The sequence below is a fragment of the Hyla sarda genome, chromosome 6, assembly GCF_029499605.1.
Source record: "Hyla sarda isolate aHylSar1 chromosome 6, aHylSar1.hap1, whole genome shotgun sequence".
Taxonomy (NCBI): domain Eukaryota; kingdom Metazoa; phylum Chordata; class Amphibia; order Anura; family Hylidae; genus Hyla; species Hyla sarda.
In genome coordinates this window covers 258,194,814-258,219,684 of record NC_079194.1, presented here as the reverse complement: position 1 = coordinate 258,219,684, position 24,871 = coordinate 258,194,814, and the positions used below count along the sequence as shown (strand labels likewise).

Sequence of the window (24,871 nt, the reverse complement as noted above, 5' to 3'; positions counted from 1 at the left end):
AACCCTTCAGACACGGCGATCAAAGTTGACTGCCGCGTCTGAAAACGAAAGTAAACTGTTCCCGGCAGCTCAGTCGGGCTGATCGGGACATCGCGATAAAATCGCGATGTTACGATCAGCTGGGACGCAGGCGGAGGTCTCCTTACCTCTCTCCGCAGCGTCCGATAGGGGATTGATTGCTCCAAGCCTGAGCTACAGGCTTGAGCAATCGAGCCCCTATCTGACTGATCTCTGCAAAGCTATGGCCATAGGGAGCTATAACACTGCACACACTGATCTTTTACATTGATCAGTGGTTTCTCATAAGAAACCAGTGATCGATGATTCTGCCGCTTGACTGCTCATGCCTGGATCTCAGGCACTGAGCAGTCATTCGGCGATTGGACAGCATGGAGGCAGGTAGGGATCCTCCAGCTGTCATGGAAGCTGTTCAGGATGCAGCGATTTCACTATGGCGATCCCGAACAGTTCCCTGAGCTAACCGGCATTGTTTTACTTTCAACTTTAGACGCGGCGTTCAACTTTGAACACCGGGTCTAAAGGGTTAATAGTGCGCGGCACCATGATCAGTGCAGCGTGTTATTAGCCACGGGTTAGGCCGGGCCAGGCCCGACCCTTTAGGCCGTGGCCCCGCATTATAGAACGGGAGCGGACTCATGACGTACCGGTACGTCATGGGTCCTTAAGGGGTTGAGGTGTATATATATATATATATATATATATATATATATATATATATATATATATATATATATATATATATATATAAAAAAAAAAAAAACACTTCAAATCTAACTTAAAGGGGTACTCCTCTGAAGACATCTTATCCCCTATACAAAGGATAGAGGATAAGATGTCTAATCGCTGGGGACCCCACAATCTCTGGCCCAGCAGCGGTGGTGTCCGGAACACGAAAGCTTGGAACTTTCGCCATTTTTAACATCACATCACGTCCCCTCTATTCATGTCTATGGGAGGGGACATGCCGGCTGTGTTCGCCAGTCACCGGGCACGGAGCAGAGTTCACTCTGTGCACCGAATGACCAGGGTGTCGGAGGGGAGAGGCGGAACCCCTGCAATTAGACATCTTATCCCCTATCCTTTGGATAAGATGTTTTCAGCATAGTACCCCTTTAAAGGGAATGTGTCACCAAATGTGATTTTTTTTTTTTTTTTAGAGGATAAATAATTTTTTCACATTTTTTAAATATTTTTGAAAATATAAAAAAAATAAATTTAATTATAACTTGGAATATCTCCCACTGTTGACCAGCAGAGGGAGCTAACATGAGGAATCTGGTGGAATCATGAGGTAGAGTGGCTGCTGCAAAAGAACCTCGCCTGTCTACCTTCCTCCTCTGTCTATGTGCAAAAGGAGAGGGGTTACGTAGTTTTTTTCAGTTCCACTGTCACCATTTTGTTGGTGTCTGAAGAGTGGTAAAGAAAAGACTAGATGTCTCTTGATAGGTCACTGCTCCTCAGGGACTTCAAGAAAATGGTGCTGGCTCCCCCTTTCATTTCACCTAGCCTGTGCCATGCACATGTGCAATAAGCAGCCCATGCTTTTCTATGAGACACTCTCAGTCTTAACTTTCTTATGCCCTGTGCCTTCCAGTAAACTGTGTAGGTGTTGTGAAGTGACACACCACAAAGAGGCTAAAGTAATGGCAGCCCTCAGTACACACTTTATTAATAAATAACATTAAAAACAACATTGTCCTAAAACTAAATTAAATGCTTTATCTTGATAAAATTATTCTATTTATAAAAAAAAAAAAAAAAAAAAAAAATGGCGACACATTCCCTTTAAGCTCTGTTTGTAAAAATCCATTTTCAGTAAGCAGCCACTACTGGCAAGCAAGGTTTGCAGCGACTAGACGTACAGATGGACAGGGGATCCCCATAATATATTATATTGTGAATTGCTTAACATGTTTTGTTCTGAAAAACTAAATTTATAGGCAACATTTAAGATTAATACATAATTAATAAGAAATAAGCTTAATACATCACTGTTCATTTTATAACGAAATACAGCAAGAAAGCAAAATGACTGACAAAAATGAATAAAAATAAAATACATTTCAAATTAAACCAATACAAATATGGAAAAAACTAAAACAAAAAAACCTTCCATCCAATGTATACGTGAACAGTCACCATGATTTAGGAGAAATTCTTTGCCTTCCATTTCCTGTCTCAAAGACTGGCAAAGGTTTTCTTCTAGTGTCATATCTACACAATTCAGAATAATTTATAATTTTATTCTTAAGTGAAAGTGAACTACAAATTGTCAAAAGTGCAAAAAAAAAAAAAAGTAGATTTGTCATTAAAGGTCATATGGAAGGCCCCCTGATTTATGATTCACCTCTATTACCTAGAAAAGAGAGGCACTCACTCTGGGGGAAACAGACAAGCATCAAACTGGGCAGCAATTAAAAGGGGTACTCCAGTGGAAAACTTTTTTTTTTAACCCCTTAAGGACCGATGGTTTTTCCGTGTTTGCTTTTTCATTTTTTCCTCATCATCTTCTAAAAATCATGACGCTTTCAATTTTGCACCTAAAATTCCATATTATGGCTTATTTTTGCGCCACCAATTCTACTTTGCAGTGAAATTTTACCAAAATATCCACGGAGAAGCAGGAAAAAATTCATTGTGCGACAAAATGTAAGAAAAAAATGCCATTTTGTAAATTTTGGGGGCTTCCGTTTCCACGCAGTGCATTTTTTTTCAGCAAAAATGACATCTTATCTTTATTCTGTAGGTCCATACGGTTAAAATGATACCCTACTTATGTAGGTTGATTTTGTCGCACTTCTAAAAACTTCATGCAGGAAAATTTATACGTTTAAAATTGTCATTTTCTGACCCCTATAACTTTTTTATTTTTCCGCGTACAGGGCGGTATGAGGGCTAATTTTTTGCACTGTGATGTGAAATTTTTATCATTAGCATTTTTTATACTGATCAGTCTTTTTGATCGCTTTTTATTCATTTTTTCATGATGATATAAAAAGTGACCAAAAATACGCTATTTTGGACTTTGGAATTTTTTTGCGCGTACGCCATTGACCGTGCGGTTTAATGATATATTTTTATAGTTTGGACATTTCCGCACACGGCGATACCACATGTTTATTTACACTGTTTTTTTTAGTTTTTTTTAAATGGGAAAAAGGGGGTGATTCTTACTTTTATTAGTAAAATGATCTTTATTAACTTTTTTTCACACTTTTTATTTGCAGTGTTATAGCCCCCTCTAGTGGCTATTACACTGCACACACTGATCTGCTACACAGATCATTGCAGTGCATTGACACGGAAAAGATCAGTGTTATCGGCGGTTGATTGCTGAAGCCTGGATTTCAGGCTTGGAGCAATCAATCGCCGATCGGACATGACAGAGGCAGGTAAGGGGACCTCCGCTCGCGTTCTAGCTGATCGGGACATCACCATTTCACCACGATGGTCCCGATTCCCGACTGAGCAGCTAGGAAGCTCTACTTTCATTTTAGACGCGGCGACCAACTTTGAACACCGCGTCTAAAGGGTTAGCAGCGCGCGGCACAATGATCGTTGCTGTCATTAGCCGCCGGGACCGACCCGGTATGACGCAGGGTCACAGTGCGACCCCGTGTTATATACCGGGACCGGGTGAAGGGCATACAGGTATGCCCTGCGTCCTTAACAGGTTAAATCAACTGATGCCAGAAAGTTAAACAGATGTCCTCTATTAAAAATTCTTAATCGTTCCAGTACTTATTAGTGGCTATATACTAGAGAGGAATTTCTTTTCTTTTTGGATTTCTTTTCTGTCACGACCACAGTGCTCTCTGCTGACACCTCTGTCCATTTTAGGAACTGTCCAGAGTAGCATATGTTTGCTATGGGGATTTTCTCCTGCTCTGGACAGTTCCTGACATGGACAGAGGTGTCAGCAGAGAGCACTGTGGTCGTGACAGAAAAGAAATCCAAAAAGAACTTCCTCTGTGGTATACAGCCCCTAATAAGTACTGGAAGGATGAAGATTTTTTAATAGAAGTAATTTACAAATCTTTAACTTTCTGGTGTCAGTTGATTTAAAAAAAATAAAAAAAAGTTTTCCACCGGAGTACCCCTTTAAAACTATGCAGTGGTTGCAAACAAGTTCCCCAGAAAAGATCATGAGTGATCAGCTGATCGTGGGATCAGTTTGATATGAACAAGAAGCAGCTACTACCGTGTGAAAAACCTTTAATGTGATACCCTAAGCCAGTGTTTCCCAACCAGGGGGCCTCCAGCTGTTGCAAAACTACAACTCCCAGCATGCTCGGACAGCTGAAGGCTGTCCGAGCATGCTGGGAGTTGTTCATTTTCAACAGCTGGAGGCACTCTGGTTGGGAAACACTGTCCTAAGCTATGGGTAAAACAGGAGCATGATAAAATACTCCTGATGCCTTGAAAACAGGGCATTCTTCTACATCACTCTAGTGGAGTTGGAACTGAACAATTTTGTACTTTAAATTTTACCTCCAATAAAACAGGCTAAAATATTACAAGTTATCTGTGTCATTCCCAGTTCTCTAACATATTCTGATAACCTAACCGTACTATTTAAAATAGATCACAACAGCCATAGGGAAATCAATGTCCTGCAGACTAAACCCAAACAGTATAGATCTCAGTTTAAGGTGGGGAATAGATTCCCAATGGAGCAAAAACAGCAAGGAAACTGCTTGAAATAGTAGTCCGTGACCTGTGGCTTTAGATATAATTTACAAAAACTATAGTAAATCTAACAGAAATCTACATAAGCTCCCAGCTAGCATAGGTTTCTACGTGAAGCAAATGGGCAACTGCTCAAGTGGCAGATTCATTAGAAGGTGCGCCAAATCCAAGGGCAGCTGAGCTTTGCTGAAGAGCGGCAGAATGTTCAAAATGTTATGTCACCAGTCCGTTTATATTCCGAAAACACAATCTAGTCATATTATTGAGGCAATTTTGTGATGACCTGGTCCCATCCAATCATCACTTCTGACCAAGATGCTTTACCTTTCTTTTGTTCCACCAAGTTGATCTCTCTGCCTGGACTTTCAGGCTTCACATCCTTGAGTGTAGTTTTCAGAAAGAGGACTGAAGACTGTTCTCCAGATGTTACCGTCTGTCCTCGCTTGTTGCACATATCCATTGTAAGTGAAGGGCTGTCCAGTGCTGTCATTGTAGTAAGGAGGTCAAGAGGGAAGCGACAGTTTCGGCTGCTGTATGCATGTATTAGAGTGCAAAGTACCTTGTTGCGGATACTTGCCAAGTGGCGATAAAAAGCACAAGCCTGAAGGCAGTTCAGTTGTTGCACCATGCGAAAGAGTCGTACCCAGTTATTTTCTAAATGTGCTTTGTTTATAGCAAGAGCTAAACAGACATGTGGAGATTGCCGGACACTACAGGGAAGCTGCAGGCCTCTGTGTATAGTATCTAGATTACCTGAATAGAGAAAAGGGAAACAAAGGTTATTAGAATACTGGACCAGACACAAAGTGGTACAGTCCTTATGCCAAGTTTATGCAATTTGTATAACCCAAATAGTGACCCATGTAAAAAAAAAATAATAATAATAATAATTTCTTCTGGGGTCTCCTACCAAAGAGGGGAGGGTTCCCTACCCAACTGCCTACTGGGGGCTTCTACCTAATAGGAAAGATTCCCTACATAATTACTAGACTTATATTTTAGTTAGGAGTGTCAGTGAAGTTCTCATATTTGACTTTCACCTAAGGCTTCACAAAGTCTAGAGTCACCTTTGCTGTCACATGACATTTAAAAATAAATAAATAAAAGTAACAGTAATTGGTATCCGCGAGTACTGGAAAAAAAATAAAAAAGTATTTTCTGTTTTAAGAAAATTGTATTGAGACATCCCTATACTATAAATTAAAATGTAAAAGTTGTCTACCAAAAAAATAAATATATCTGACTATATAGGACTGTTGATGGAAAAAATGCCTCTAAGAAAGAGCAGGAAAATGTAAGCAAATGAAAATCAGTGCAGCAGGAAAGGGAAAAAGATATTGGGGGGAGATTTATCAAAACCTGTCCAGAAGAAAAGTTGCTGAGTTGCCCATAGCAACCAATCAGATCCCTTCTTTCATTTTTAACAAGGCCTGTGCAAACTGAAAGAAGTGATCTGATTGGTTGCTATGGGCAACTCAGCAACTTTTCCTCTGGACAGGTTTTGATAAATCTCCCCCCAATATCTGCACCAAATTCCATAAACTCCTTCTTGGTGCACAGAACTGCTACTGCTTAGACCAGCATTTCCCAATCAGTGTGACTCCAGCTTTTGCAGAACTACAACACCCAGCACATTTGGCTGTCCGGGCATGCTTAGAGTAGAAGTTTTGCAACAGCTGAAGGGACACTGGTTGAATAACACTGGCTTAGACCATGGACACCTCCATAATCAGGGGTACGAGTCAGTCACCCAAGGGCCACTCAGAAAGTACTTCATCATGTCATCGGCTCCCACAAGATCACAATATCATTATTTTTTTTTATAGAGACAGGTTAGGTGCCTCAATGGCTTTAATATTAGGGCAAACTCACAAGTCCTGTATAAGCTGTGGATTCTGCAGATTTTATGCTGTGTAAATCAATATAAAGTCCACAGCATATACACTATGAAGATATCCTCAGGATGGCCTTAAGTGGTGGCCACTGCTTATGAAAAGAAATGGAGATAATACTGAAGTCGCCGGTCATTTCAATCTGCTAGTCACCACTAAGTGGTCAACCAGCAGCAATGTAATTCTTGGCCATCATTGCTCTAAAGTAAATACATAGACTCGGCTGCACCACAGACTACGAATAACTCTTACCCAAGTCATAAAGGAGTAGAAGAGACTGAAATTCAGCCTGTCTGGGGAATTCTCCACCGCCTTTGTAACAATCTATCAGTTCGGCAAAGCATTCCCGCACCTGTGTGGAGTGCAGCACTTCATCGTAGTCGGCTACTGGCAGATCCCGCACCAAGTAGGGGGCACAAAGCAAAAACCCAAGGCTTCCTTCTAGAACAAGAGCCCCGCCCTTCCCCCTAATTCTCTGCACTATCAAGTCCTGTCTAACAGCACGTAGGCGGTCGAATACAAAAGCGTAAGCTTTGGCCAAACACAACAAATCCCTATAGTTGACACTTGACCAAACGTCCATCAAGAGATACTGAACAGTTTTGGCTAGGGTTGAAGGAGTTCGTAGGTCTATAGGACGGGACACGTCTTTTCCTGCTGCAGGTCGTCTATACTCCTTAACAGTCTTCTGGGGATCAGCGATAGGATGGCCTTTTCCTCTACGGCCCTTATTTGTACACTGAACTTTCTGGATTTCAAACTGATGCAGACGTCTTTGGCTTTCCCGGTCTCGTCTCTCTCTTTCCGGGCACATATCATGGCATACACCAACTGGAGGAGAAGAGTCCATGATACCTAATTGCAGATTACAGTGGTCTAAAAAGAAAACAAAAACATTTAGAACCATCTATAAAGCCAATACTGGAAGGATATGTATATATATATATATATATATATATATATATATATATATATATATATATTGTTATCTTGACTGCACAATATAATATACTCTCCCAGATTTACTACTGGAAATGTTCCAGAATTCTGACCCATTGACTGTTTGTTTTAGATGCTTTTTAGACACCTCTTCTGCCTGGTTTCATGTAAGTATGGTGGTCCCGTCCCCGCTCTATGTGTATATGAGACGGTCTTATAAAGTTGCATTATAAGGCAGCCTTGGTTTTTATGCCTTTTCCTCACCCTGCACAGGGAATTTTGAATTTTTTTAAATCATTTTCAATAAAAAATGTATTAAATGACAGCGCACATTTAAAAGTTGCCATATAATTTTAATAAATGTCAGCCAACCGTTCATTTGGCGGACATCTCTCTCCTGATCTTTCCATACACATGAACGTTCTCTACAGAAAGAGGTAAGCCGCAGCCAGACAGCTCTGGTGGATCATCTCTCCCAGAACAAAAGGGTCTGGTAGTAAAAATCCAACATGCCAGATGTTTGTCCCCACCGACAGATGATGTGGGGAGGCACCATACACAGACCAGTGGTCATTAAACTGTGGACCTCCAGCTGTTGCAAAACTTCCAGTATGCCCAGACAGCCTCTGGCTGGGAGTTGTGGTTTGCATAATCTGGAGATCGCCATTAGATTTTACACTGTGTGCACATAGCCTTGATGTCAGAACCCCCAAGAGAGCGCCCCCTAGAGCAGATCATGAACATCGCTTTTGACCTATACACGCAGACTTTCATGTTCTACACTGGTGTTACCTATTATACACGGGATGGAAAAAAACTGTGTAAAACTTTTATGCTGTGTTAAATAACCTTTATACTAGGTTAGGACGGCTTACAATATATATATATATGATACTCTTTAGAGATGCCCACCATATATATATATGTATGATACTCTTTAGAGATGCCCACCATTTATATATATATATATATATATATATATATATATATATATATATATATATATATATATAATACTCATTAGAGATGGCCACCATTATATATATATATATATATATATATATATATATATATATATATATATATGATACTCTTTAGAGATGCCCACCATATATATATATATATATATATATATGTGTATGATACTCTTTAGAGATGCCCACCATATATATATATATATATATATATATATATATATATATATATGATACTCTTTAGAGATGCCCACCATTTATATATATATATATATATATATATATGATACTCTTTAGAGATGCCCACCATATATATATATATATATATATATATATATATATATATGATACTCTTTAGAGATGCCCACCATTTATATATATATATATATATATATATATATATATATATGATACTCTTTAGAGATGCCCACCATATATATATATATATATATATATATATATATATATGATACTCTTTAGAGATGCCCACCATTTATATATATATATATATATATATATATATATATATGATACTCTTTAGAGATGCCCACCATTTATATATATATATATATATATATATATATATATGATACTCTTTAGAGATGCCCACCATTTTTATATATATATATATATATATATATATATATATATATGATACTCTTTAGAGATGCCCACCATATATATATATATATATATATATATATATATATATATATATATATATATGATACTCTTTAGAGATGCCCACAATTACATCCAATGGTGACGACAAAAGAAATCAAGAGACAATGTGGCATCTTATGGGGTCTTTCTGGACTTATTTATCGATGACTTATCCCCAGGATCGGCCATCAATATCTGATCGGTGAAGGACACCCAATAATTGTGGCTCTTACATATACAGGGGTAATGTCCTGCTGGATTACGCTCTGCTCCCACTAGGTGAATGGGGACAATGGCAGAAGTGTTGTAGAGGAATGGGTTGGGGGGCACGGTTTTGCTATGGCTGGGTCTCCATTGCTGCCATATTCTGTGCCCAGGACACCTCTGTACAGCAGAGCAAGGCAGTCAGGCCATGCTGGGAGTTGTAGTTAGAGAGTCCCAGGCTGGAGAGCACTGCTGTGCTGCACCAGTATTAGTTATGACACTAGTTCACAACGTGACAGCGCCCCCTATAACTGTGGAGGTCTCCGCGCTGGGGACACTCAGCAGTGAATAAGGACTGACCTCTAATATCACTGAGGAGGAGGGGAGGGAGCCCCAAATACACCGCTCAAATAACTCCCCACACCACAAACAACTCCCACAATGCATCTCGCCCTCCCATCATCCACCGCATCAGAGTCTACGTACTCCCAGCATGCCTCTTGCTCACCCGTGTCGCGCAGGCCCAGCATGCTTTGCGTTCAGCGCTCTACTACGGCACAAAGGGAGAAGATACGTGCACGAGAGCCGACTCGCAGTTCTCACTGCGCAGACTCGGACCTTTGGTTGATTTGTTACCTAGTCGTTACGTCATGATCCAGTTTACTAGAGGTCATTGCGAGGCTGTAAATGACGTGTCCTGCCACTAGATGGCGCTGTTCTGTAACTACAGAGAACACCTAAGTATTGCAGAACCCGTATATTGCTTCAGATGACTATTTCCCTTGCAAGGTTTAGAACAGTGGCCTCTAAACTGTGAACCTTCATCCGTGGCAAAACTACAACTCCCAGCATGCCAACGGCAGTCCGCGCATGCGGGGAGCTGTAGTTTTGCAACAGAATATTCCATTGATAAATAGTTTTTGGCATTCATTCATTGCTCTTTCCGTTTTTGGAGGTATCTTCTTTTCTGAGCCTTAATCTTACTTTTAGGCTACAAACAGAAAGAACTTTTTTGGGCGTTTTTTTTGTCCTGAAAAATTTTTTTTTTAAATGCCCCTTTTTTCCCCTCCATGATGCAGTTTTTAGGGGCATTTTGTTGATAAATAGTGTGGACCAGGCTGGATTTATACTCGTCAGGGTCCAGCAGGGAAGACAAGTAATGGTTCCTCCTTTATATCTCTTGTTCCTTTTAATTCCACTTAGGGTTTGGCTCAAAAACTACAATGGAAATTAGGGCTTCATGATTAATCACAAAAGCAACGGAATCGTGATATTAGTCATGTGACGTGCGCCGCAGAATGCTGCCATTATCGCTTGGAAATTGGATTTCGGCATCTCGGTCCCAGATCCAACCCCCATGTCTCCTGCTGTCTCTTATCTTCCACCAACTCCCATGTCTCCTGCTGTCTCTTATCTTCCACCAACTCCCATGTCTCCTGCTGTCTCTTATCTTCCACCAACTCCCATGTCTCCTGCTGTCTCTTATCTTCCACCAACTCCCATGTCTCCTGCTGTCTCTTATCTTCCACCAACTCCCATGTCTCCTGCTGTCTCTTATCTTCCACCAACTCCCATGTCTCCTGCTGTCTCTTATCTTCCACCAACTCCCATGTCTCCTGCTGTCTCTTATCTTCCACCAACTCCCATGTCTCCTGCTGTCTCTTGTCTTCCGCCAACTCCCGTGTCTCCTGCTGTCTCTTATCTTCCACCAACTCCCGTGTCTCCTGCTGTCTCTTGTCTTCCACCAACTCCCGTGTCTCCTGCTGTCTCTTATCTTCCACCAACTCCATGTCTCCTGCTGTCTCTTGTCTTCTACCAACTCCCATGTCTCCTGCTGTCTCTTATCTTCCACCAACTCCCATGTCTCCTGCTGTCTCTTATCTTCCACCAACTCCCATGTCTCCTGCTGTCTCTTATCTTCCACCAACTCCCATGTCTCCTGCTGTCTCTTGTCTTCCACCAACCCCCGTGTCTCCTGCTGTCTCTTATCTTCCACCAACTCCCATGTCTCCTGCTGTCTCTTATCTTCCACCAACTCCCATGTCTCCTGCTGTCTCTTATCTTCCACCAACTCCCATGTCTCCTGCTGTCTCTTATCTTCCACCAACTCCCATGTCTCCTGCTGTCTCTTATCTTCCACCAACTCCCATGTCTCCTGCTGTCTCTTGTCTTCCACCAACCCCCGTGTCTCCTGCTGTCTCTTATCTTCCACCAACTCCCATGTCTCCTGCTGTCTCTTGTCTTCCGCCAACTCCCATGTCTCCTGCTGTCTCTTATCTTCCACCAACTCCCGTGTCTCCTGCTGTCTCTTGTCTTCCACCAACTCCCGTGTCTCCTGCTGTCTCTTATCTTCCACCAACTCCATGTCTCCTGCTGTCTCTTGTCTTCTACCAACTCCCATGTCTCCTGCTGTCTCTTATCTTCCACCAACTCCCATGTCTCCTGCTGTCTCTTATCTTCCACCAACTCCCATGTCTCCTGCTGTCTCTTATCTTCCACCAACTCCCATGTCTCCTGCTGTCTCTTGTCTTCCACCAACCCCCGTGTCTCCTGCTGTCTCTTATCTTCCACCAACTCCCATGTCTCCTGCTGTCTCTTATCTTCCACCAACTCCCATGTCTCCTGCTGTCTCTTGTCTTCCACCTACCCCCGTGTCTCCTGCTGTCTCTTATCTTCCACCAACTCCCATGTCTCCTGCTGTCTCTTGTCTTCCACCAACTCCATGTCTCCTGCTGTCTCTTATCTTCCACCAACTCCCATGTCTCCTGCTGTCTCTTATCTTCCACCAACCCCCGTGTCTCCTGCTGTGTCTTATCTTCCACCAACTCCCGTGTCTCCTGCTGTCTCTTATCTTCCACCAACTCCCGTGTCTCCTGCTGTCTCTTATCTTCCACCAATGCCCGTGTCTCCTGCTGTCTCTTGTCTTCCACCAACTCCCGTGTCTCCTGCTGTCTCTTGTCTTCCACCAACCCCCGTGTCTCCTGCTGTCTCTTGTCTTCCACCAACCCCCGTGTCTCCTGCTGTCTCTTGTCTTCCACCAACCCCCGTGTCTCCTGCTGTCTCTTATCTTCCACCAACCCCCGTGTCTCCTGCTGTCTCATGTCTTCCACCAACTCCCGTGTCTCCTGCTGTCTCTTGTCTTCCACCAACCCCCGTGTCTCCTGCTGTCTCATGTCTTCCACCAACTCCCGTGTCTCCCGCTGTCTCTTATCTTCCACCAACTCCCGTGTCTCCCGCTGTCTCTTATCTTCCACCAACTCCCGTGTCTCCCGCTGTCTCTTATCTTCCACCAACTCCCGTGTCTCCCGCTGTCTCTTGTCTTCCACCAACTCCCATGACTGCCACCTCCCACCCATTTCTCGTGTCTCCCACTGTCTATTTTCCACCCAACTCCTGTATCTCATGTTGTCTACTATCTTCCACTTGACTTAAATAGACACTGTCGTTAAAATTAATTTTTGCTACTGCACTCCTTATATTAACCCCTTAAGGACCCAGCCATTTTACACCTTAGGACCCGGCCATTTTTTGCACATCTGACCACTGTCACTTTAAACATTAATAACTCTGGAATGCTTTTAGTTATCATTCTGATTCTGAGATTGTTTTTTCGTGACATATTCTACTTTAACATAGTGGTAAAATTGTATGGTAACTTGCATCCTTTCTTGGTGAAAAATCCCCAAATTTGATGAAAAATTTGAAAATTTTGCATTTTTCTAACTTTGAAGCTCTCTGCTTTTAAGGAAAATAGATATTCCAAATAATTTTTTTTTATTCACATATACAATATGTCTACTTTATGTTTGCATTATTAAATTGACGAGTTTTTACTTTTGGAAGACACCAGAGGGCTTCAAAGTTCAGCAGCAATTTTCCAATTTTTCACAAAATTTCCAAACTCACTATTTTTCAGGGACCAGTTCAGGTTTGAAGTGGATTTGAAGGGTCTTCATCTTAGAAATACCCCACAAATGATAGCATTATAAAAACTGCACCCCCAAAAGTATTCAAAATGACATTCAGTCAGCGTTTTAACCCTTTAGGTGTTTCACAGGAATAGCAGCAAAGTGAAGGAGAAAATTCACAATCTTCATTTTTTACACTTGCATGTTCTTGTAGACCCAATTTTTGAATTTTTACAAGGGATAAAAGGAGAAAATGTATACTTATATTTGTAGCCCAATTTCTCTCGAGTAAGCACATACCTCATATGTCTATGTTAAGTGTTCGGCGGGTGCAGTAGAGGGCTCAGAAGGGAAGGAGCGACAAGGGGATTTTGGAGAGTACGTTTTTCTGAAATGGTTTTTGGGGGGCATGTTGCATTTAGGATGGTGTATGGTGCCAGAACAGCAAAAAAAAAAAAAACACATCGCATACAATTTTGGAAACTAGACCCCTTGAGGAACATAACAAGGAATTAAGTGAGCCTTAATACCCCACAGGGGTTTCACGACTTTTGCATACGTAAAAAAAAAAATGTTTTCACTAAAATGTGTTTCCCCCCCAAATTTCACATTTTTGCAAGGGTTAATAGCAGAAAATACCCCCCAAAATTTGTAACCCCATCTCTTCTGAGTATGGAGGTACCCCATAAGTTGACCTGAAGTGCACTACGGGCGAACTACAATGCTCAGAAGAGAAGGAGTCATATTTGGCTTTTTGAGAGCAAATTTTGCTCGGGGGGCATATCGCATTTAGGAAGCCCCTATGGTGCCAGGACAGCAAAATAACCCCCACATGGCATACCATTTTGGAAACTAGACCCCTTGAGGAACGTAACAAGGGGTACAATGAGCATTTACCCCCCCCCCCCCCCCCCCCACTGGTGTCTGTGAGATCTTTGGAACAGTGGGCTGTACAAAATTTTTAATTTGCACAGCCCACTGTTCCAAAGATCTGTCAGACACCAGTGGGGTATAAATTCTCACTGCACCCCTCATTACATTCCGTGAGGGGTGTAGTTTCCGAAATGCGGTCACATGTGGGTTTTTTTTTTTGCGTTTGTCAAAACCGCTGTAACAATCAGCCACCCCTGTGCAAATCACCTCAAATGTACATGGTTCACTCTCCCTTCTGGGCCTTGTTGTGCGCCCCCAGAGCACTTTGCGCCCACATATGGGGTATCTCCGTAGTCGGGAGAAATTGCATTACAAATTTTGGGGGGCGTTTTTCCCCTTTTACCTCTTGTCAAAATGAAAAGTATAGGGCAACACCAGCATGTTAGTGTAAAAAAATTTTTACACTAACATGCTGGTGTAGACCCCAATTTCACCTTTTTATAAGGGGTGAAAGGAGAAAAAGCCCCCCAAAATTTGTTAGGCAATTTCTCCCGAGTACGGCGATACCCCATATGTGACCCTAAACTGTTGCCTTGAAATACGACAGGGCTCCAAAGGGAGAGCGCCATGTGCATTTAAGGCCTGAATTAGGGATTTGCATAGGGGTGGACATAGGGGTATTCTACGCCAGTGATTCCCAAACAGGGTGCCTCCAGCTGTTGCAAAACTCCCAGCATGCTTGGACAGTCAACGGCTGTCTGGCAATACTGGGAGTTGTTGTTTTGCAACAACTGAAGGCTCCATTTTGGAAACAGTGGCGTACCAGACGTTTTTCATTTTTATTGGGGAGGGGAGGGGGGCTGTGTAGGGGTATGTGTATATGTAGTGTTTTTTACTTTTTATTTTGTGTTAGTGTAGTGTAGTGTAGTGTTTTTAGGGTACAGTCACACGAGCGGGGGATTACAGCGAGTTTCCCGCTGCGAGTTTGAGCTGCCGCGCAAAATTTGCTGCATCGCAAACTTGCAGCCTGATACTCACTGTAAGCCCCCTGCCCATGTGAATGTACCCTGTACATTCACAGGGGGGGAACCTCCAGCTGTTGCAAAACTACAACTCCCAGCATGCACAGTCTATCAGTGCATGCTGGTAGTTATAGTTTTGCAACAGCTGGAGGCACACGGGTTGGGAAACACTGAGTTAGGAAACAGACAATGTTTCCCAACCAGTATGCCTCCAGTTGTTGCAAAACCACAACTCCCAGCATGCTCAGACAGCCGAAGGGCATATTGGGAGTAGTGGTTACGCAACAGCTGGAGGAGAACAGTTTGGGGACCACTGTGTAGTGGTGTCCAAGCTGTAGCCCTCCAGATGTTGCAAAACTACAACTCCCAGTATGCCAAAACTGTCCAGGCATGCTGGGAGTTGTAGTTCTGCAACATCTGAAGGGCCAGATGTTACAGAACTACAACTCCCAGCATGCCTGGACAGTGTAGTTTTGCAACATCTGGAAGGGCACAGTGGTCTCCAAACTGTGGACCTCCAGATGTTGCAAAACTGCAACTCCCAGCATGCCCAGACACCAAGGGCTGTCTGGGCATGCTGGGCAACTCCAGTATACAGGGTCCCATTACAGCAATGCATGTTACATAGTTACATAGTTAGTACGGTCGAAAAAAGACATATGTCCATCAAGTTCAACCAGGGAATTAAGGGGTAGGGGTGTGGCGCGATATTGGGGAAGGGATGAGATTTTATATTTCTTCATAAGCATTAATCTTATTTTGTTCCAGGAATGTATCTAATCCTGTTTTAAAGCTGTTAATTGTTCCTGCTGTGACCAGTTCCTGAGGTAGACCGTTCCATAAATTCACAGTCCTCACGGTAAAGAAGGCGTGTCGCCCCTTGAGACTAAACTTTTTTTTCTTCAGACGGAGGGAGTGCCCCCTCGTCCTTTGGGGGGGTTTAACCTGGAACAGTTTTTCTCCATATTTTTTGTATGGGCCATTAATATACTTATATACGTTTATCATATCCCCCCTTAAACGTCTCTTCTCAAGACTAAACAATTGTAACTCCTTTAATCGCTCCTCATAGCTAAGATGTTCCATGCCCCATATTAGTTTAGTCGCGCGTCTCTGCACCCTTTCCAACTCCGCAGTGTCCCTTTTATGGACTGGTGCCCAAAACTGAACAGCATATTCCAGGTGAGGCCGTACCAATGCTTTATAAAGGGGGAGTATTATGTCCCTGTCCCTTGAGTCCATGCCTCTTTTGATACATGACAATATCCTGCCGGCTTTGGAAGCAGCAGCCTGACATTGCATGCTATTCTGTAGTCTGTGATCTACAAGTACACCCAGATCCTTCTCTACCAGTGACTCTGCCAGTTTAATCCCCCCTAAGACATACGATGCATGCAGGTTATTAGTACCCAGATGCATAACTTTACATTTATCCACATTGAACCTCATTTGCCAAGTGGATGCCCAGACACTTAGTCTATGCAAGTCATCTTGTAACTTATGCACATCCTCTATAGACTGTACTGTGCTACAAAGCTTGGTGTCATCTGCAAAGATAGAAACAGAGCTGTTAATACCATCCTCTATATCATTGATAAATAAATTAAACAACAGCGGTCCCAGTACTGAACCTTGGGGTACACCACTAATAACCGGGGACCAATCAGAGTACGAATCATTGACCACCACTCTCTGGGTACGATCCATGAGCCAGTGTTCAATCCAGTTACAAACTAAAATTTCCAAACCCAAAGACCTTAACTTACCTGTCAGACGTCTATGAGGGACAGTATCAAATGCTTTAGCAAAATCCAGAAACACTATATCCACAGCCATTCCTCTGTCAAGGCTTCTACTCACCTCTTCATAAAAGCAAATTAGATTGGTTTGACAACTTCTATCCTTAGTAAACCCATGCTGGCTATCACTTATAATACAATTATCCCCTATGTATTCCTGTATGTAATCCCTTATAAGTCCTTCAAACAATTTACCCACAATGCACGTTAAACTTACCGGTCTATAGTTTCCTGGGGAAGACCTAGAGCCCTTTTTGAAGATTGGCACCACATTCGCCTTGCGCCAGTCCCTTGGCACAATACCAGACACCAGAGAATCTCTAAATATCATGAACAGGGGTACAGATATTACTGAACTTACCTCTCTAAGAACTCTTGGGTGTAGTCCATCCGGTCCTGGGGATTTGCTTACATTTATATCACTTAACTTACCTTGCACCATCTCTACATGTTGCTTTACGGCGACGTGCATTGCTGTAAAGGGCCCGACCGCGGCTGATGAGGAACTCACCTGTCGCCGCCACCGCTGCCATCACCGCCGGGATCCGGGTCTTCAGGGACGAGGTCAGTACCGGGCCGGTCCCCAGCACTCCCCGTCCCCCGCCGCGTCCTCCGGTCTTCCTCCCGTCCTCTCCGGACTTCCAGGGGCCGGGCAGGGCGGGAGGAAGTAACCGCCACCCCCCCCCCCCCTGTGATTGGTCAGTTAACTAACCGAAAAATCGCAGGGGATAGGAGGAGGTGGCAGGCTTGCCACCTCGCTCCTAGCCTCCAGCATGGTCCTGGCTGTCTGTGACAATCGGGTTCATGCAAAATTACCGGGCGATTGGGTCCCAGATACCCGATCAGCCCGGTATCCCCTTAAAGCGGTACTCCTGGAGAACAATTCCTTTCATATGAACTGGCTCCAGAAAGTTAAACAAATTTGTAAATTACTTCTATTAAAAAAAAAATTCCAGTAATTAACAGCTGCTGTATACTACAGAGGAAGTTGACTTGTTCTTTTCTGTCTGACCACAGTGTTCTCTGCTGCCACCTATGTCTGTGTCGGGAACGGTCCAGAGTAGGAGCAAATCCCCATAGCAAACCTCTCCTGCTCTGGACCGTTCCTGACACGGACAGAGATGTCAGCAGAGAGCACTGTGGTCAGACTAAAAAGAACTTCACAACTTCCTGTGGAGCATACAGCAGCTGATAAGTACTGGAAGGATTAAGATTTTTATATAAGTCATTTACAAATCTGTTTTACTTTCTGTGCACAGTTAATTTGAAAAAAAAAAAATTGCCACCAGAGTACCTCTTTAAGGGCTCAGCCCATTTTGACGTTAAAGAGGTATTCCGGCCTTAAAGGGGTTATCCACCATAAGGTGATTTTAGTACGTACCTGCCAGCATGTACATGCTTAGGAAGGATCTGCGCTTGCACTGGGGCTAAATGGCTATGTTGTGAGATTACAATAACACTGTGGCTAGCTTTTTGTGAACTGGTATTTCCTTTTTGAGTTTTCTTCTTTGCCTACAAATTCCAGAATTCCATTTTCCTTCCTCCCACACATCAGCCACCTCACCCATTGAAACATAAATGAGCTGCATCCATTCAAAATTCCTGTGGTTTTCAATCAGGGTGCCTACAGCTGTTGCATGCTCTGCTGTGGATCGTCTTCTTTTTCATCATTATATGGTCCCCCCAGGTCTAGTGTTTCCTTTCAGGTCCTGATGACATTCGTCTCACAATCCTTTGCGGCTCGAGGCGGCAGCTAGTATCAGGGAGCTTGGCTATTTCTTGTATTTCCTCACAAGCCAGCCCCCTGATGATGTTTGCAGTCCATCTGTACATCCTGACGTGCCGCCGTTACTTGCGTCATTGCCGAGATCACGGGACGCTGGCACGTCAGGACGTACAGATGGACTGCAAATGTCATTAGGGGTCTGGCTTGTGAGGAAATACAAGAAATAGCCAAGCCCCCGTATAAAAGTTGCCGCCTTGAGCCGCAAAGGATTGTGAGACGAACGTCATCAGGACCTTAAAGGAAGCGCTAGACCTGGGGGGACCATATAATGATGAAAAAGAAGACGATCTACGACATAGCAAGTAAATGTAAAACTAGCATAATTCTTCATTATGGGCAGGATAGTTAAAAGTTAGTTAAGCCCTAACTGTGCCCGATCCCGGTATATGAACAACAATTTAACCCCAAAGGGGTTAACAAGAAAACCTCTATAGAAGTATGTGTTCTAATAAAACATAACTTTTAATGAAATTATAATAAAAAATATATATAGGGTGAGAAATGATACCACACTATTAAAACCCATAACCCAATGGCATCGCACTGAAATCGCTTTTTTGTGCTGGATAGACAGATTACTGATCAGACCGACCTCTGGTCATTATTCATAGATCACTAGTGGGGCATTATACCGGGTCGGTCCTGGCGGCTAATGAAAGCCGGGACCCTGGGCTAATAGCGTGCGGCACCTATTGTTGTGCCGCGCTCTATTAACCCTTTAGACGCGGCGTTCAAAGTTGACCGCTGTGTCTAAAGTAACAAAAATACACTTCTGGCAGCTCATTGGGGCTGATCGAGACCATCACGGTGAAATCGCGATCAGTTAGAACACGAGCGGAGGGTGCCTTACCTGCCTCCGTCGTGTCCGATCAGTGATTGATTGCTCCAAGCCTGAAATCCAGGCTTGAGCAATCAACCGCCTATAACACTGATCATTGCCGTGTTAATGCACGGCAATCATCTGTGTAGCTGACCAGTGTGTGCAGTGCTATAGCCACTAGAAAAAATTGAAATTTTTTTCTGCTTGTAAGGAAAATAGACATTCCAAATAAATTATATATTGATTCACATATACAATATGTCTACTTTATATTTGCATAATAAAGTTGACATGTTTTTACTTTTGGAAGACATCAGAGGGCTTCAAAGTTCAGCAGCAGTTTTCAAATTTTTCACGAAATTTTCAAAATCAGAATTATTCAGGGACCAGTTCAGTTTTGAAGTGGATTTGAAGGGCTTTCATATTAGAAATACCCCATAAATAGCCCCATAAAAAAACTGCACCCCTCAAAGTATTCAAAATAACATTCAGAAAATGCCTTAACCCTTTAGGTGTTTCATAGGAATAGGAGTGAAGGGGAAAATTCAAAATCTTAATTTTTTACACTCGCATGCCCCTGTAGACCCAGTTTTGGAATTTTTACAAGGGATAATAGGAGAAAAAGCCTCCCAAAATTTGTAACCCAATTTCTCTTGAGTAAGGAAATACCTCATATGTGGATTTAAAGTGCTCTGCGGGCGCTGTAGAGGGCTCAGAAGGGAAGGAGCAACAATGGGATTTTGGAGAGTACATTTTTCTGAAATGTTTTTTTTTGTGGGGCATGTCACATTTAGGAAGCCCCTATTGGGCCAGAACAGCAAAAAAAAAAAAAAAACACGTGGCATACTGTTTTGGAAACTACACCCCTCAAGGCATGTAACAAGGGGTTCAGTGAACCTTAACACTCCCCACAGGTGTTTGACGACTTTTTGTTAAAGTACGATGTGTAAATTAATTATTATTATTTTTTTCACTAAAGTGCCGTTTTTTTTCCCCAAATTTACAATTTTTCCAAAGGTTAATGGGAGAAAATGCCCCCCAAAATTTGTAACCCCATTTCTTAGGACGTAAAATACTCTGCGGGTGAACTACAATGCTCAGAAGAGAAGGAGTCACATTTGGCTTTTGGAAAGCAAATTTAGCAGTCTGGGCATGCTGGAAGTTGTAGTTTAGCAACATCTGGAGAGCTACAGTTTAGAGACCACTGTATAGTGGTCTCAAACTGCAACCCTCCAGATGTTGCTAGGCAACTCACCGGCTTCCGTAGTCTGCACCAGGGAGCCAGCCACACGTCATCGCCACTCGCTGCTGCCGCCTCCGATGGTAAGTGACCTCCGCCGCCGGTCACTGACGGTTCCCCTGCTCTGCCCGAACAACAGTGGGTGGGCAGAGTGGGGGAACCGAACTTTAACCCCCCACCCCCGATCTGCTATTAGTTGGTTGCTTTTTTTTTTTTTATGTATTTTTATTGATTTTTATCAACAAAACAACAAGTACCAACAAGAAAACCATTCCAGCAGACCACTACCCACCACATCCCGACATGAGTATAGGACCAAAATCGCCATAAAAGCTGAAGCATATAAATTAGAGGGGGACAGGTAGGCCCGCTGAAAACAACCGCACATGAATACCACACGACAGACAAGTCCATACACACAGACACACACACATCCTCGGAGCTACTAAATTAGTCCAAGTAGTAAGACTGCGAGGCTCCCCTAACTGGGTGGTCAGCAGAGACATCCAGCAACAACCAGGGCACCCAGACCTTATCAAATTTTTAAGGGCATTTCCTACTGACATAGAGTGCGTGATACAAAGGGACATACTTATTAACAAGAACTATCCACCGGGTCAGAGGGGGCAGAGATACATCCTTCCACACCATCACTATTACCTTGCGGGCACAAAACAAGAGGAACCGGATCAAAATGTGTCTATAAGAGCCCGATACCAATCCATTAATAACCCCCAGCAAACACACTTCCGGCGTTAAAACAAAGGGTAATTCCAAGTGATCCGACAGGAACCTCATAACCTCCCTCCAAAAGGGTTCAACACAGGAGCAGGACCAAACCGCATGAAGGAAGGTCCCCTCTCAGTCCCACATCTAAAACACAACTCCGATCCCGAAACCCCCATCCGATATAGTCTCTCCGGGGTACAATACAAACGGAGGACAAACCTGGATTGAATAAGCATGTCCCGGACACTAACTACAGATGGATAATACGTAGTAACAACCTCCTTCCACATCTTTTCAGAAAGACCCGGAATGTCCGCAACCCACTTCTGCTGCGCCACCGCAAACGGGTCTGGGCCCACTGACTGCAATAAAGCATGACTCTGGGTGAGAGGCTTGGCCAGGTGGGTGGTCCCCAGGAGCAGCTCCAACTCATTAAAGACAGGTGTAACCTCCAGGGAGCCAAACTGCGCAGAGACGGCATGTCGCAACTGAAGATACCGAAAATGGGCATCCTGAGGGACATTGAAACGTTCTCTGACCTCAGCAAATGAAGGAAAGAAACAGTCATCTCCAAACTAGTGCATGGCAAATTTGAGTCCCCGGGAGCTCCAGAATCCGTCCGCCTCCAACTCCCATAGGTGTTCTTAATGTGGGTTACCCCACAGGGGTGCTCTCGGAGAAACAACCGGCTGGGGGAAACGTCCAGTAACCACTGACCAGGCCGCAGCCACCGTCTTAAGAGGGGTCGGAAGGGAAAGTGAGGGAACATACCTGTATAACGTAGTCAGCGTAGTCAGCGTCACATAAGAGCACAAGTTTGCCCCCACCAAAGCTGTGCAGGCATTGTAAAGGTCCAGGTCGATCCACCAGGCTGTGTACACCAGCTGTGAGGCTAGAAAATAATTATGCATATTAGAGGCGCCTGGAGCAGAGCCTGTCCCAACCTCGGAGGTCTACTCTGCCAATAGAAGGATCTCAGAGCTCAGTTAAGTTTAACAAAAAAAACCCTGGGTGGGATAATAGAGGATAAGTGAAAGAGGTAGAGGAACTTGGGGAGAGAGATCATTTTGAAAATGTTAACCCTACCAGCTAAGGACAGGGGCAAGGAGTCCCACGCTTGCAAACGAGTAAGTGTAGTGTTAAGAAGGGGGTTCAAGTTAAGAGTCATAAACTCAGAGTTGGTAGGGGACACCTCCACACCTAAATATTTGAACCGGGGCACTGCCTGCAACCCATTAGGAAGTATAGAGGGCAGAACCCTCGCACGGGACAAGGACATAATGGAAGATTTAGCCCAGTTAACTCGCAACCCCGAGGCTACCCCAAACCTCTCCAATAGATGGAACAAAGCATCCAGGGAATCCCCAACATAATCCAAGTACACTAAGGTATTGTCAGCATACAGAGATATCTTCACGATCAGGGAACCCCTAGGGATCCCCTTGATGGAGGCAGATGAGCGAACCACCGCCACCAGGGGCTCTACAGCTAAGGCAAACAGAAAGGGTGATAGGAGGCACCCTTGCCTAGTGCCCCTTCCCAACTGGAACGACTCGGATATCTCTAGGTTGGTTCGTACTCGGGCCCTAGGGGAATCGTACAACAACCTAACCCATTGCCGAAAAACAGGTCCGAAGCGGAGGATTCGCATCAGGCACCAGATATAATGCCACTCAACTGAATCAAAAGCCATGTATATATCAAGGCTGACCACATAACCATGGGATACATCCTCCTCCGCCGCAGAAATGTTAAGCTGGAGTCTCTTCACATTGATATCAGTGGCCCTCCCTGGCATGAACCCAGTCTGGTCAGGATGAACTATAGAGGAAATTACTCCCCGGAGCCTGTTTGCCAGGATCTTTGCTAGAATTTTGATATCCACATTGAGGAGAGAAATAGGGTGATAAGAGTCTGGCAAGGCAAGATCCTTACCAGGCTTTGGCAGGACTACAATCAGGGCCTCTCTCGGGCAGTGCCCCAGACTCCAAGGCTGCCAAATACAACTTAAGCAAGATGGGAATCAATTTCTCCTCATTCAGCCTGTACCAGTCTCCCACCAACCCATCCAACCCCGGAGTCTTCCCAGAGGGTAAATCTTTAATAACCCTGGACACCTCTTCAGCTGTGAATGGTTCCTCCAGGCCAGAGGACTGGAGCGAAGTCAACGGAGGCCCCTCAGGAAGGATAATATATCCCCAGGATCAACCCCAGAGGAGGAGGAATACAATGAGCTATAGAAGGAGCGGAACACCTCATTAATGACTAACGGGTCAGAGCTAAGTATCCGATCCCGGCCACGAACACAAGGTATAAAAGCCACAGGATGGCTTTCCTGGGACAAATAGGCTAAAAGTCTCCCATTCTTATCCCCAAATTCAAATATCCTGCCTCCCTCGCTGCTAGTTTCAAATGAACCCTATCTTTCTGGATAATTAGAAGAGACCTCTGAGCTCTAGCCCACTCCCTCTCGGCCTCCGGGGTAGGCTCCCTCACCACCGCCGCCTCAAGAACCCCTATTTTGGACTGCAACGCCCGCTCCCGGGCTCCCAGTAACGCTCTCCTGCCTGCCACCCCCGCTGCAAACGCTCCCATAACCGTGGCTTTATAAGCATCCCACTGGATAAGAACATCCGGATGAGAGGCATTATGGGTCCAATAATCGGAGTGGGCGGCCTCCAAGGTGGAGGAAATTTCCTCCACCTGGAGCCATCCAGGATGCATTCTCCACAAACGGGAGGATGGTCTAGGGCCTAGGGATAGGGTGACTATGAGGGCAGAATGATCTGAGATCCCCCTATTAGTATAGCTCACCTCACTCACCGCCAGCAGCAGGTCAGCGGAAGCAAAAGCGAGGTCAATTCGGGAGAAGGTACGATGCACTGGAGAATAGTAGGAGAAGACAGAATCATGCGGGTACTTCCATCTCCAAAGGTCAGTAAGGCCCAACCCCAGACACCAAGAAACAAATGCTGATGATCCGGAGTCCACAGCACTGGTGCGATCGAGCCGGGGGTCAGGAAAAACATTGAAGTCACCTATAAAAAGAACAGGGTCAGTAGGGAAAGAAGTCAACTTATCTACAATCACTTCCAAGAGGGTCACATGAAAGGGAGGGGGGGACATACCAAGAGACAAGATTAAAGCTAAAGGAGGCTAACGCACAGTGCAGGATCACATACCTACCAAAGTGGTCACAGGAAACTCGGGAAATTACCAAGGGGAGGGACTTAGCAACAAGGACTGACACCCCTCTGGCCAAAAACGAGTAGGAGGAATGGTAACCCTTCGCCACCCACGTCCTTTTGAGGG

General features: G+C 44.0%; 1 protein-coding gene across 7 annotated transcripts in view; it reads right to left on the bottom strand.

Annotated features, from left to right (window-relative positions):
* Positions 1–3,882: 3,882 nt before the first annotated feature.
* Positions 3,883–24,871, bottom strand: part of SAC3D1 (SAC3 domain containing 1) — a 40,906-nt gene continuing 19,917 nt past the window's right edge. For 2 of the 7 annotated variants that reach the window (XM_056527072.1, XM_056527073.1), the window contains exons 2-3: positions 6,855–7,478; positions 3,883–5,463 (exon numbers count right to left, since the gene is read on the bottom strand). In XM_056527072.1, coding sequence (XP_056383047.1) covers positions 4,970–5,463; positions 6,855–7,452 — 1,092 coding nt within the window. In that variant the 5' untranslated portion in view covers positions 7,453–7,478 and the 3' untranslated portion in view covers positions 3,883–4,969. The other 5 variants (XM_056527071.1, XM_056527066.1, XM_056527069.1 and 2 more) reach the window with 5 other exon arrangements.